This window comes from Delphinus delphis, chromosome 18 (assembly GCF_949987515.2).
Source record: "Delphinus delphis chromosome 18, mDelDel1.2, whole genome shotgun sequence".
NCBI lineage: Eukaryota > Metazoa > Chordata > Mammalia > Artiodactyla > Delphinidae > Delphinus > Delphinus delphis.
The window spans coordinates 64561681-64576699 of NC_082700.1; the positions used below are offsets into that span (position 1 = coordinate 64561681).

The following is a 15019-nucleotide window of genomic DNA, read 5'->3' on the forward strand; positions in this document are numbered from 1 at the left end:
TGTAACAGCCACTAGCGATCCAAATGAAACGTCAGTTCATGTCAATCCCCCGCCCAGAACCATTGGCTTCTCAACTCATTCAGAGTAAAACCCTACCTGACCTGGCCTCCAGGTACCTCTCTCCTGTTCTCTTCATATCTGCTGTTCCTAGAACACACAGATGTGAGCTCATCTCAGGACCTTTGTACTCACTGTTCCCTCTACCTAGAACGTTCCCCTTCCAGATATGCAACATGGCTCGCTCCCTCACCTCCTTTGGTTCTCTGTCCAAATAACACTTTATCAGTAAGGACACTACTTTTTTTTGGTCCCTGCCCACCAAAGTGTAAACGCCACAGAAACATGTTTGTTCACTACTACACTCTCAGATTCTAGAAGGATGTTTGGTTCATGGCAGATGCAAAATTACATCTAAATGCTTTTGTCAATTTCAAGGGCAGTGAGAAGAAAACAGTTCTAAGAGAAATAAGTTGAACATAACTATATTTGTTATCACTAACATTGATAACAATATCTGAATTATATTAAACAATGACAAAAGAAAACATAGGGTAGCTTTTCCGTAACCAAAAGGCAAGGTAACAGATACAGCAGGCTGTAATTTTTTCTTTTTATCTCTTAAAATGCCTGACAGAGCCGAAGGTAGCCATATACTTTAAAACTGTTCTAAAAAGTTAGATTTCTTCCCAAAGCAACTGTTGACAAAAAAAGCAATGCCATTTTTGGGCTTTCACATAGCTCATTATCAAAATTCACTAATATTTTATATTACTGTAATAATAAATGGCAACTGTTGTCACCAATTGTAAAACAGCACTGTACACAGATGAACCCGCGTCTAACTATTTTTAGGAGCTAACACAATTAGCTCAAGAGCTGTTACACTGAAGCGGAAATATGTGATTTGTGGATGCTTGTGGATATGAGTCCCTCACTATTCTCCAATTTCTATTATTTATAGATTCAGATAAGAAGGAATAAATAAGCATAACTTTAAGGGAATGATGACACAGGAATGAAGCACGCAGGTGAATAGAGCTCATAAAAAGGCAGAAAACAGAGAAAACACTACAGCTTTGAAGAGGATTTAGGGATACGTAATTTGACGCTTCAAGCAGAGATAATGTCAAACACACTGCATTAGTTGATTTCTAAATATACCTAAGCACCAGATTCAATTTTTAAAAACTTAAACCATTCCTGAGAAAGAAAACCAGACTATCATACTAAAAAATATTAATAAGTAGCTATCATCCACTAATTTTGTATGTACCTATTAAAACTCCCTAATTAATCATATACACATTTATGATATACTAAGAGAAAAAAGTATGATATAAAATTATATATATATAATAGCATTACAATTATGTATTTAAAAAGACAGACATGGCTACATAGAGTAGAAAAAAGGGTTAGATGGTAAAACAATAAACTATTAATAATAAATTTTATTAGGATGGTGGGAGTAAGAGTGATTTTTACTATAGATTTTAAAAGATTATATTAATAAATACTACTTTATAGTTCAAAACTTGCAGTATTGTTATTTAACATAATCAGTTGTAGAAAAAAGCTACAAGAAGAAAAAGATGTCAGAATGTACTTTTTGCACCTACTTACAACAGTGCTCGATCACAATGTTGTAATGTATACAAAATTGTTCAATATTTATATTATAAAAGCTATCCCCCAAAACATCCTTAGCCGCATTCGATGTTATCACCAATGGGAGGGAGGGGTGAAGAAACAGGTACTGTGCCACGAACTGGACATCTCAGTGGCCATTTTATTTACGCTGAGACCTGTCTGGCGTGTCTAGCCCATGAGCACCGTCCTCTGTGTGTGTTGCATCAGGTGTGTTGTGACAGAAAACGCTTGACACCCCCGTATCACAGTGTCACTGAGAAAAGTGAGCAATTGCTTTTTTTACTTACTTTCCCATTGCTGACAACACCTATTTCTCCAGGACGCAATTTAAGTACATCTTGACAGAATAACTGGTGAGTTCGAAAAATATTCACTCCAATGGTATTATATTTTTTCTCAAAGGCATTTTTATCCACTCCCTAAGGTATAAGTTAAGAATGATAAAACCAGTAAGAGAACAGTAAATACATTAAATAATTTTTTAAACATAGCCTACCTTAATATATTAGTATAAAATTTTAAATTATATTAACTTGTAATTTTAAAAAGTACTATTTTGTTCTGAAACCACATTTAAAAAAAGAATCCTTCTTTGGCAAGGCAATTACAATATCTGTAAATCCTGTTACAAGTAGATACAGTTTGCTACTCATTCTTTGAGAATTTTGGGTGGATTACTGATTAGTAAAATGCTAGGAAACATCAATTTAAATAAAATTTAACATTAAACAATGAAATACAATGTTTATTAAATTCTGAATTCAGTACCTCCATTTTGGTGTGTTCAATTAAAAAAATTATTGTTTAAAATAGAAATACCCTGCTCATTCCATTATACCAATCCCATGAAACCAATTTAGTAATAGTGCATTTAAACTCTGAAATACAAAAGTAATCTTTGCCATCTCAGTGTGTATCAAACTTTAATATGCATACAAATCACCTGGGTGTAGATCCAGGGAGGGCCTTACATTCTGACTTTCTATCACGTTCCTGGTACTCCTGCAAGGTCAGAAATGTTCCCCCGCGTTGTCCAACACACAGCCACAGATGGGTACTGAGCGCTTGAAATGTGGCTAGTATGACTGAGAAACTGAATTTAAATTTAATTTAAGTTTAAAATAGCCACATGAAGTTAGTGGCTGTAGTATCAGACAGTGTAGCTCTAGATCTTTACTTCCAAAACCTCTGTCTCAGTCAACCCCTCTCTGACCACAATCTGCTGACCTTCTAGCTCATTCATCCCAGTGTCACCAGACCAACCATTACTCAACCCTTTAGTCCACTGACCCTACCACTTATTTACTGTCCATCACACTTTCCATATTATCATTTTGCTCCTAACCAAGTTATACCCCTGATCCCTTTACTATAACAGAAACATTCCATGCTCACCTCCCCTGGATGCTTCCCCTCAGTTATTCACCTGGCAAAACCTCAACTCTGGTTAAACACTTCTCTGCTTACTCTGCAACTGGATCCAAACAGCTTTAGGACAGCTGGAGAAAAGCATGCAGCCAACATCGATCTCACTTTCAATTTATGGTCATCAACCTCAAGTGGGCCCTCAGAAATCTTACTATAATGTTTTTAATTCACTTTCTCACTCGCAGAATACTAGAAAAATATTTGACATTTTCTCCTCTACCCTCGAACCTCTAAAAGCACCTACTCCTATTCTAATACTTAGCTAATGACTTGACCTTCTTTTGAGGACAAAATCAATCAGAAGTAAAGTACTCATCTTGCTACCACCAAAAAAATCTACCCCATTCTTCAGCCAATACTTACAGCTTGTGCACTGGGTCCCAGCACCTCTTAGCTACGCAAGAGCTATCCTCCCACTTTGCTCTGCTCCGTTTCATCTTTTCTCATTTTCTGGATGGACTGTTTTCATCAGCATACCACAAATAAGTGAAATCCTTCCATGACCTCAAGCCCTATTCTAGCTACAGAATATTTCTCGGTTCCCCACATAGGAAAATTCCTTTAAAAAGCTACCTATACTTGCTGTCTCTGTTTCCTGATTTCCTATTCTCTCTTGAATCCAGTTCACATTTATACCTATCACTTCACTGAAACTGCTCTTATCAAAGCCACCAATGACCACCTAAACAAATAAAATGGTCCGTTATGAAGCCTAATTTCAAGAAATATGGCATAGTTTATCATGTCCTCCTTGAAATACTTCCTCCAGGTGGCTTCTAGGATATCACACTCTCCTGGTTATCTTCCTAACCCAGTGGCTGTTCCATTTGTCCCCTCTACTGGATCATCCTTTTCTTGCGTTCCTCTACATGTTGGAATGTTCCAGGGCTCTTTTTCAGTCCCTCTGTTCTCCAACCCCTGCCCCACTCACTTCTAAGGTATTTCGTCCAGTTTCTTAGCTTTAAATTATATATAATGTTGACGACTCTCAAAACAAAACAAAACATTGTACCCTCCATTGATTCCTACACTTATTAACTAAATTGTCAACTCAACATCTCCACTTGAATGTCCAACAGGCATCTCCAACTTAACACATACAAAACTTAACTCTTGATCCCCTATGTATCCCAATCTTCTCTTCATCAAGACTTCCCCATCTCAAAAAAAAAGACACCACAATTCTAGCTGTTCAAGACAAAATCCTTGAGTATTACTTTCACATGTCACATACAACTGGCAGCTCTTCAAGCTGACTACAGTTGTAACAGATATTACGTATATACCATCTCACCATGTCCACCACCAATATCTACTCCAAGACACCATTATTTCTTACCTGGATTGTTGTAATAGCATTCTAATTGTTCATCCTATTTCCACTCTTGTTTACCTACTATCAAATCTTCACATGGCACCCAGAGTCATCTTTTTCAAGATTATTTATCTCACGAGATTCCTCAATGACTTTCCATTATACTCAGAAAAAATTTCAATTCCTTACCATGGCCTATGAGTGCTTGGATATCTGGGATTATGTTTGTGAACTCATTTCCTACTAGTCTCCCCATCACTCTACTTTGGTCATGATGACCTTCTGCCTATACCTCAAACCTGGCAAGACTGTCTCTGTGTCAAGCCTTTAGACCTGCTGTGTTCTGAACCTGGTATATTCTTCTCTGTAAGAAAGTCTGTAGACTTTCCATGGCTTGACTTCTCATTTCATTCAGAGCTCTGCTCAGACATCAGCTCTTTAGAGATGACTTCCCTTGACCACTCCAGCTAAAATAGCATCCCTCAAACTGTTTACTTTCTTATATTTCTTTATATCTTTCCAATACTACTTACCTGGTCTTTCCCATTACAATGTAAGCTCCATAAGAACTGGGACTCTGTCTGCCTTGTTCATAAGTATTATCTCCATTGTCTGGTAGACAATCAATAAATATTTTTTGAATGGATTAATGAATCTTTCTTCCAGAGGATCAGCTTCTGTCTTTAGAATTTTCCCTGTACTGGACCCCTTGAGTGAAATAACTGAGGATTATTCACATAATCCTTTAACTCCTAATGCTTCACATAAGTACGTATCCTGACTAGAATGCCTTTAACTTTAAGGATCATGAAGTAGCAGCTGAAATATATGAAATTTGATTTGTTAAGTGCCTCTATGCAAAGCTGTATCATGTAACATGCATCTTTTCCCACTGTAAAGGAAAGTTTATTATCCCCGTTTGATTATACTTAATGATTTTTTAACATGATATCTCTAAGCACACTGACTTATACTTTTGAAATATGCAAGATACTTATTTATTATTTCAAACAAATAGCTACTGACCTCAGTAAGGAATGTTTTAATTTTATCTCCAGAGTAAATAGCTGTAGCAGTTTCTTCCTCTGCCAGTTTCCTGAGAAAGTTTCTCAAAAAGCTGTTTTTTAGTGTAAGAAAAGCTGCCAGAATTCCTCTGGAAATAGCTGTGTTATCTTCATCTATTTTTGATGTAGGATTATAAATAACTCCCAACCGACCATGAACACTTACTTCCTGCAAAACATATTTATAGGTGAAAAATATCAGTATCTTACCTATCCTTTTACAACTGAACTTTCTTCTTTCCAATTAAGTTTGCTGGCTTTACTATACAACATCTTTCACTGTCTTCCTGTTGAATGTATTGAATGCGGTATACCACTGAAATAGTCTAAAAACAATCATTTTATTAACTAATTCTCTCCTCTTTGCGTCATGATTCTTTTGGCCTCTTTTTGGATGTGTGTGTGTAAACTAACACACATAAAAATGCACAAAATAAAACTGTAGAGCTCAGTGAATTAACCCACAAAATATCGCCCAGGTCAAGAAATAAAGCACTGCCAGCAACCCAGACATCTTTCATATCCCCTGCCAATTACTTCACCTTCCCACTTTCCTAAAGACAACCACTATCTTGTCATTCACAGTAACAACATTCTTGCTTTTCTTTATATTTTACCACCAATGTTTTCATCGTTAAACATTTAATCTACTTTGAACGTCATATGAATGTAATCATACACTATATATTCTTTTGTACTCTTTTTCCATTCCACATGATAGTGAGATTCACCAACACTGTTTGGAGTAGCTATAGTTACTTTTTTTTGGTACCATACAGAATTCCATATGAATATACTCTCCTTTATCCATTCTACTGATGCTAGACCTTTGAATTTTTTTCACTTTGGCACTCTACAAACACAATATACATATCTTCAACTTTAGAAGATGTTAAAAAGAGTTTTTCAGGAGAGTTAGACTAATTTTTACTCCCACCAGCAACATATGAAAGTCCCACTACCCCAGAGCCTCATAAACATTTTGTATTGTCAGATTTTTAAATTTAAATCATTCTGGTGGATGTGTAAAGATATCTCATTAGGTTTAATTTGCTTTTTCTCATCACTAATGATATTAAACATTCTTTAACATGTTCATTGGCCTCTTTTCTGATTTGTCTGTTGAATCTTTTGCCAGTATTTCACTGGAGATAATTGCCTTTTATGTACTGAGTTATAAGGGTTTCATTTCTAAGACTTGAGTGCTTTTTTGGCTACCCGTATGCAGATAACTTCTGCTAGTCTGTGGCTTGATCTTTTATTCTCTTGCTGGTGTGTTCTGACAAAAAACAGTCCCTAATTTCAATGTAGTTGAATTTATTGGTATTCTTCTTCATTGCTACTGGGTTTTGTGTTCTGTTTTACAAATCTTTCTCTTCTCTCAAGTCCTAAAGATAACCTTTGTTACCTTTGAGAACCTTTATTATTTTGCTTTCTATGTTTAGATCTCTATCCATTTGGAATTGATTTCTGAGTGTGATGTGAAAAGAAGAAAGTTTAAGAGACACCCTTACTGCTCTTTAAGGTCAACTCTATCATAAAGCACGTGTAGTATATACATGGGTCTGTTTCTGGATTCTCTATTCTTCTTTCACTGCTCTATTTTTCTATCCAAATTGTTTTCAGTTGTATAGCTTTATGAAAGATCTTGATACCCAGCAGAGCAATTATCCTACCTTCCTCTTCTTGAAGAGTAACTTAGTTATTCTTGGTCCTTTGAATCTCTATATAAATTTGAGAATCAGCTTGACAATTTCCATAAAACACGCTCAGATTCATATTGGAATTGCACCTAACCAATGCATCAATTTGGGGAGAACATCTTTAAAATACTGACTCTTTCATGATTATGGTATATCTCTCCATTCATGTAAGACTTCTGAATTTTCTCTCAATATTTTATTGTGTAAAAGTCTTAAACAATTATGTTACATTTATTCCTAGCATTTGATATTTTTGATACTATTATAAGTGATATTTTTATTTAAAATGCATTTCTTATTTGTTGCAACGCTTAGACTTAATTCTGGTATACTGACCTGTTGGGCAGCAACCTAGTTAAACTAAAAAATGAATTCTAATAACTTTTTGTGGATTTATATGTATTTTCTGTATAAACAATTTGGAAAAAAGACAATTTTAATTTTTCCTTTTTGATTTTTATAATGCTTATTCCTTTATTCACTTGTTTAGGATTTTTGCACCTATGTCCATGAGTAAGAGTGGCCTACAGTTTTCCATTCTTATATAATGCCCTTTTATGCATTTGGTTTTGAAGTAATGCTGACCTTGTACAATGAGTTGAAATGTATTGCTTATTTTTCTATTCTCTGGAAAAAAATTTGTGTTAGATTGATGCTCGGTACAGTTTACTAGTATGGTCATATAAGTCCGGGGTTTTCTCTTTTGAATATCTTAAATTACAGATTTAATTCCTTTGATAACTAAAAATGCCTTCTTCCTACCTCTGTCATGTCCACAGAATCTTGAGTAACATCCCCTCTTTCTATCAGAGCACTGATTGATTGGGTCTGCTTCTCCATATTTCTTGACCAGTTTTACCATGTGTTTCTATCAATTCTATTAGTCTTTTCAAAGAACCAAATTTTGGCTTTGTGGACCTTAACTACTGTATGTCTTCTATTTCATGACTTTTTGTTCTTATCTTTATCTTCTTTTTCCTTTACTTTCTTCGATAGAAGTTTAAGTTGCTGTTTTTAAATTTTAAGATTTGTGCTTAGATGACTGATTTTTCAACCTTTCTCTTTTTCAGATATAACATAGTTTTAGTTGTATCTGTCAAGTTTTAATGTCATTCAAATCTTAAATCTTTCAAAAAATATTTTCAAATGTGCATTTTTGTATCAACAGGTTACACAGAAGCATTTCTTAATTTCCAAATGTACAGAGATGTTCTAGTTTTCTTTTCGTGATTGATTTCTAACTTAATTACACTGTGGTCAAAGAATATACAGTTGATCTTTCAACAACACAGGTTTGAACAGCATGGGTCCACTTAAAAACAATTTTTTTTCAGTAGTAAATACTACAATATTACATGATCTGTGGTTGGTTGAATCTGCAGATGTGGAACCTTGAATACAGAGGGCTGACTATAAGTTATAAGTGGATTTCTGACTGCTCAGAGGGTCAGTGGCCCTAACCCCTGCATTGTTCAAGGGTCAACTGTACTTTGCATAATTGAAGAAGATACAACAATTGTGAATATTTATGCACCCAACATAGGAGCACCTCAATACATAAAGCAAATGCTAACAGCCATAAAAGGGGAAATTGAGAGTAACACAATAATTGTGGGGGATTTTAACACTACACTTACACCAATGGATAGATCATCCAGACTGAAAATTAATAAGGAAACACAAGCCTTAAATGACACATTAGACCAGACAGACTTAATTCATATTTATAGGACATTCCACACGAAGCAGCAGAATACACTTTCTTCTCAAGTGCACAGGGAACAGTCTCCAGGATAGATCATATTTTGGGTCACAAATCAAGTCTCAGTAAATTTAAGAAAATTGAAATCGTATCAAGCATCTTTTTGGACCACAACACTATGAGATTAGAAATCAATTATAGGAAAAAAAACTGTGAAAAACACAAACACATGGAGGCTAAACAATATGCTACTAAATAACCAAGAGATCACTGAAGAAATCAAAGAGAAATAAAAAAATACCTAGAAACAAGTGACAAGAAAACATGACGATCCAAAACCTATGGGATGCAGCAAAAGAAGTTCTAAGAGGGAAGTTTATAGCAATACAATCCTACCTCAAGGAACAAGAAAAATCTCAAACAACCTAAACTGACACCTAAAGCAACTAGAAAGAACAAACAAAACCCAAAGTTAGTAGAAGGAAAGAAATCATAAAGATCAGAGTAGAAATAAATGAAATAGAAACAAAGAAAACAATAGCAAAGATCAATAAAACTAAAAGCTGGTTCTTTGAGAAGATAAACAAAACTGATAAACCTTCAGCCAGACTCATCAAGGAAAAAAGGGAGAGGACTCGAATAAAATTAGAAATGAAAAAGGAGAGGTCACAACGGACACTGCAGAAATACAAAGGATCATGAGACTACTACAAGCAACTATATGGCAATAAAATGGACAATGTGGAAGAAATGGACAAATTCTTAGAAAGGTACAACCTTCTAGGACTGAACCAGGAAGAAATAGAAAATATAAACAGACCAATCACAAGTAATGAAATTGAAACTGTGATTAAAAATCTTCCAACAAACAAAAGTCCAGGACCAGATGGCTTCACAGGTGAATTCTATCAAACATTTAGAGATGAGCTAACACCTATCCTTCTCAAACTCTTCCAAAAAACTGCAGAGGGAGGAACACTCCCAAACTCATTCTACAAAGCCACCTGATACCAAAACCAGACAAAGATATCCCAAAAAAGGAAAATTACAGGCCAATATCACTGATGAACATAGGTGCAAAAATCCTCAACAAAATACTAGCAAACAGAATCCAACAGCACATTAAAAGGGTCATACACCATGATCAAGTGGGGTTTATCCCAGGAATGCAAGGATTCTTCAATATACGCAAATCAATCAATGTGATACACCATATTAACAAACTGAAGGAGAAAAACCATACCATCATCTCAATGGATGCAGAAAAAGCTTTCAACAAAATTCAACACCCATTTATGATAAAAACCCTCCAGGAAGTAGGCATAGAGGGAACTTACCTCAACATAATAAAGGCCACATTTGACAAACCCACAGCCAACATCGTTCTCAATGGTGAAAACTTGAAACCGTTTCCACTAAGATCAGGAACCAGACAAAGTTGCCCACTCTCACCACTATTCAACACAGTTTATGAAGTTTTAGCCACAGCAATCAGAGAAGGAAAAGAAATAAAAGGAATCCAAATCCGAAAAGAAGAAGTAAAACTGTCACTGTTTGCAGATGACATGATACCATCCATAGAAAATCCTAGATACACCAGAAAACTACTAGAGCTAATAAATGAATTTAGTAAAGTCACAGGATACAAAATTAATACACAGGAATCTCTTGCATTCCTATACGCTGACAATGAAAGATCAGAAAGAGAAATTAAGGAAACAATCCCATTTACCACTGCAACAAAAAGAATAAAATAGCTAGGAATAATCCTACCTAAGGAGCTAAAAGACCTGTACGCAGAAAACTGTAAGATACTGATGAAAGAAATCAAAGATGACACAAACAGATGGAGAGATATACCATGTTCTTGGACTGGAAGAATCAATATTGTGAAAATGACTATACTACCAAAGCAATCTACAGATTCAGGGCAATTCCTAACAAATTACCAGTGGCAATTTTCACAGAGATGGAACAAAAAATTTTACAATTTGTATGGAAACACAAAAGACCTTGAATAGCAAAAGCAATGTTGAGGGAAAAAAACAGAGCTGGAGGAATCAGGCTCCCTGACTTCAGACTTTACTACAAAGCTACAGTAATCAAGACAGTATGGTACTGGCACAAAAACAGAAATATAAATCAATGCAATAGGCCAGAAAGCCCAGAGCTAAACCCACACACCTATGGTCACCTGATCTATGACAAAGGAGGCAAGGATATACAATGGAGCAAAGACAGCCTCTTCAAAAAGTGGTGCTGGGAAAACTGGACAGCTACTCGTAAAAGAATGAAGTTAGAACACTCCCTAATACCATACACAAAAATAAACTCAGAATGGTTTAAGGACCTAAATGTAAGGCTAGACGCTGTAAAACTCTTAGAGGAAAACATAGGAAGAACACTCTTTGACATAAATCACAGAAAGATCTTTTTTGACCCACCTCCTAGAGTAATGAGAATAAAAAGTAAAATAAACAAATGGGACCTAATGAAACTTAAAGCCACAGCAAAGGAAACCATAAACAAGATGAAAAGACAACCCTTAGATGGGAGAAAATATTTGCAAATGAAGCAACTGAGAAAGGATTAATCTCCAAAATATACAAACAGCAGCACATGCAGCTCAATATCAAAAAAAACCACAAAGCAACCCAATCAAAAAACGGGTGGAAGACCTAAATAGACATTTCTCCAAAGAAGACATACAGATGGCCAACAAACACATGAAAAGACGCTCAACATCACTAATTATTAGACAAATGCAAATCAAAACTACAATGAACTATCACCTCACACAGGTCAGAATGGCCATCATCAAAAAATCTACAAACAATAAATGCTGGAGAGGGTGTGGAGAAAAGGGAACCCTCTGCACTGTTGGTAGGAATGTAAATTGATACAGCCACTGTGAAGAACAGTATGGAGGTTCCCTAAAAAACTAAAAATAGAACTACCATATGACCCAGCAATCCCACTACTGGGCATATACCCTAAGAAAACCATAATTCAAAAAGATACATGCACCCCAGTGTTCACTGCAGCACTGTTTACAATAGCCAAGACATGGAAACAACCTAAATGTCCATCGACAGAAGAATGGATAAAGAAGATGTGGTACATACATACAATGGAATACTACTCAGCCATAAAAAGGAATGAAACTGGGTCATTTGTAGAGATGTGGATGGATCTAGAGACTGTCATACAGAGTGAAGTAAGTCAGAAGGAGAAAAACAAATATCGTATATTAACGCATATATGCAGAATCTGAAAGAACTGGTATAGACAATCTTATTTACAAAGCAGAAATAGAGACAGACGTAGAGAACAAATGTATGGATATTAAGGGGGAAGGGGGAGGTGGGATGAATTGGGAGATTGGGATTGACATGTATACACTATTGATACTATATATAAAATAGATAACTAATGAGAACCTACTGTATAGCACGGGGGACTCTACTCAATGCTCTGTGGTGAGCTAAATGGGAAGGAAATCCATAAAAGAGGGGATATATGTACACGTATAGCTGATTCACTTTGCTGTACAGTAGAAACTCACACAACATTGTAAAGCAACTATACTCCAATAAAAAATTTTAAAAAAATAGTTACTACTGATGCAAAAAAGCAAAAGAAAATTTCATGAGATTTGCTTTATAGCCTAGCATCTACAAATGTTTTTTAAACGTTACATTTGTGCTTTGCAAGAACATATACTATGTGTACTTTTCTATCAATATCCATTAGGTCAGGTTTGATTATTTTATTATTCAAACATTCTATACATCCCTACTGATTTTCTGTGTACTTGGTTTACTTGTTATTGAGAGAGGTATGTAAAAAAAAATAGTACAAACTGGGGGCTGGTAGTCCAAGATCAGTGTGCCAGCATGGTCAGGTGCTGGTGAGGACCCTCTTCTGCACTACATTCTGCCGATTTCTCCTTGTATCCTCACATGACAGAAAGAGAGTGGGCTACCTCTCTGACCTCTTCTTGTAAGAGCAATAATCCCATTTATGAGGACTCCACCCTTTTGACCTAATTACCTCCTAAAGGCCCCACCTCCAAATATCATCACATTGAGGATTAGATTTGAACACATAAATTTTGGGGGGACACAAACATTCAGTACATACACACTATGTATGTAAATGTATGTCCAACTGCAAGGACTAGCAAAGAATATATAGGTCATGAATCACAGAAGACATGTAGGTTTTTCTTTTCCTGGGCAAGGTTACCCATTCTACATGGAGAAAGAATTTGAATGCCTGTCTTAATCTCCTTAGCACCATGTTCTAACCAAGTCAAGGTACTGAAAATGTTAACATGAAGGGAAATAATGATTTAATGCATGTTCTTCATATTGCTTTCTCGAAATTACAACAAATTAGAATTTTTGTAGTAAGAGTGTCTAAATACTCACCAGGTGATTTAATGCATTAAAAAGCAGTTTTCTCCCAGATGGTTTGTCAAAATCAGCAATAATCCAGAAAGTAACTGAAGAAATTACATCATCTGAAAGTTTCAAACAGTTTAGTCAAACTAATTCTTCTTAAAGTCAAACTAAAGACAGGGGCATGTCCAGTTAACAAAATACATAAAAACAGTAACAATTTTTAAAATGAATCTTTCTGAAAATAAGCAAATATTGGTAAAAGTTACATACACACAGAGTGAAATACACATAAAAATGTTGAAAGAGGAATAACCTTTATATAAACTCAGATACCAAAAAGAAAGAATAGTCCCCAAGAAACACATATGTGAGATACTTTTGCCAGTAGGGAAAACTGTATCATGCTTATCAAAGTTCTACTGTTGCCAAGCAAAAATGCCTTCCAGCTACACTTGTAAAAAATAATGATATTTGTACCTCACATATATGTAAAACTGGACACAATAAATTATTAGCAGATATTGAAAACAGCAATATTTATTAGCTTATGATTCATGTATTTCAAAAATTCTGACTATTATTAACTTGGCCTAATTCACATCATCCTATGCCAACATCAATGCAATTCTTGTTTCAGAAACATCTGAAAATTTGGAAGCCACAAGAAGAAATAATTTTTAATTCTGCAGTCACAGTTAAATGGGTTTAATTTCATCCAGCCTCAGCATATAACACCTGAAATAATACTTGTCTGGCCATCATTAAAACCTATAGAAAAATCAGTCCCTTAGATCTTATGACCCACTTAAAACAACTGTAAAATGTGTGCTACACCAAAAACCTACACCTGAATAGATGTGAAGCTACAGTTATTACCATACTCAGTAATATATAACTGTGCAAAAACTGGCTTTGGTTAATGAAAAAAATATAACAAAAAGAAGGATAACATCGATTCTACTTGCAATCCTTCAGAAGCAATTTGAGAGTAAGGCAGTGGCACATTCTTCTCAAAGAAGAAAGGTAAAGAATTCTCGTGCCTTCTTAATGTCATCACTTTTACCATTACAACTAGTAAACAGAACTATTTCAAAAGTGCTAAGCAAATTTCTCCCAACTCTTTTATTTCTTTACATACTTACATAAATGCAAATAAAGAAATCAGGTGTTTCTCAGTTAATAAAGTCTTCTTTTAGATTGCAAGAGATTTAACCAAAGGGCATTAATTATGGCCTAACTTATTCTGATGCCCAGAAGCAATTTTTGAAATATACCCCAGAACCTGATAAATATGTTTGCCCTATTTTTTATTCCCTGTTTCTCTGCCTCCTTTTCCCTTCACTTGACACATTCGGGACCTTAGCCTGCCATAATATGGAACTGAATTACATTTTATTATTTGTTGGTTCTCTTGTAGACAGACCACTTTATGAACATGAAATCATAGATCTGTTCCAAAGTAATTCAAGGGCCATATGGTCCTAATTTGGATTCACTCCACAGCATTCTCAAAAACTAGCTGTCTGCTTAAATCTCTCTCATATATAAAAATTTATCCCTTATTACATAGTAATTCCATCTTGAGATCACTCATTGTTAGAAAGTTACTGCTTTATATACTGAAATAACAATCAGCTTTCTTTTATGTTTCATGCATTGGCTCTTTTTGTTCTCTCTAGAGCAAAGCAGGTCAAACAAAACAAAGTGAAACCAAAACCAACCAAACTCCAATTATCTTCATGTATCTGAAT

General features: G+C 35.2%; 1 protein-coding gene across 1 annotated transcript in view; it reads right to left on the reverse strand.

Annotated features, from left to right (window-relative positions):
* UGGT2 (UDP-glucose glycoprotein glucosyltransferase 2) overlaps positions 1-15019 on the reverse strand; it is a 171260-nt gene that overhangs the window by 60956 nt on the left and 95285 nt on the right. Inside the window, exons 20-22 of the mRNA XM_059995737.1 lie at positions 13296-13387; positions 5420-5626; positions 1938-2069 (exon numbers count right to left, since the gene is read on the reverse strand). Coding sequence (XP_059851720.1) covers positions 1938-2069; positions 5420-5626; positions 13296-13387 — 431 coding nt within the window. The remainder of the gene's footprint in view (positions 1-1937; positions 2070-5419; positions 5627-13295; positions 13388-15019) is intronic.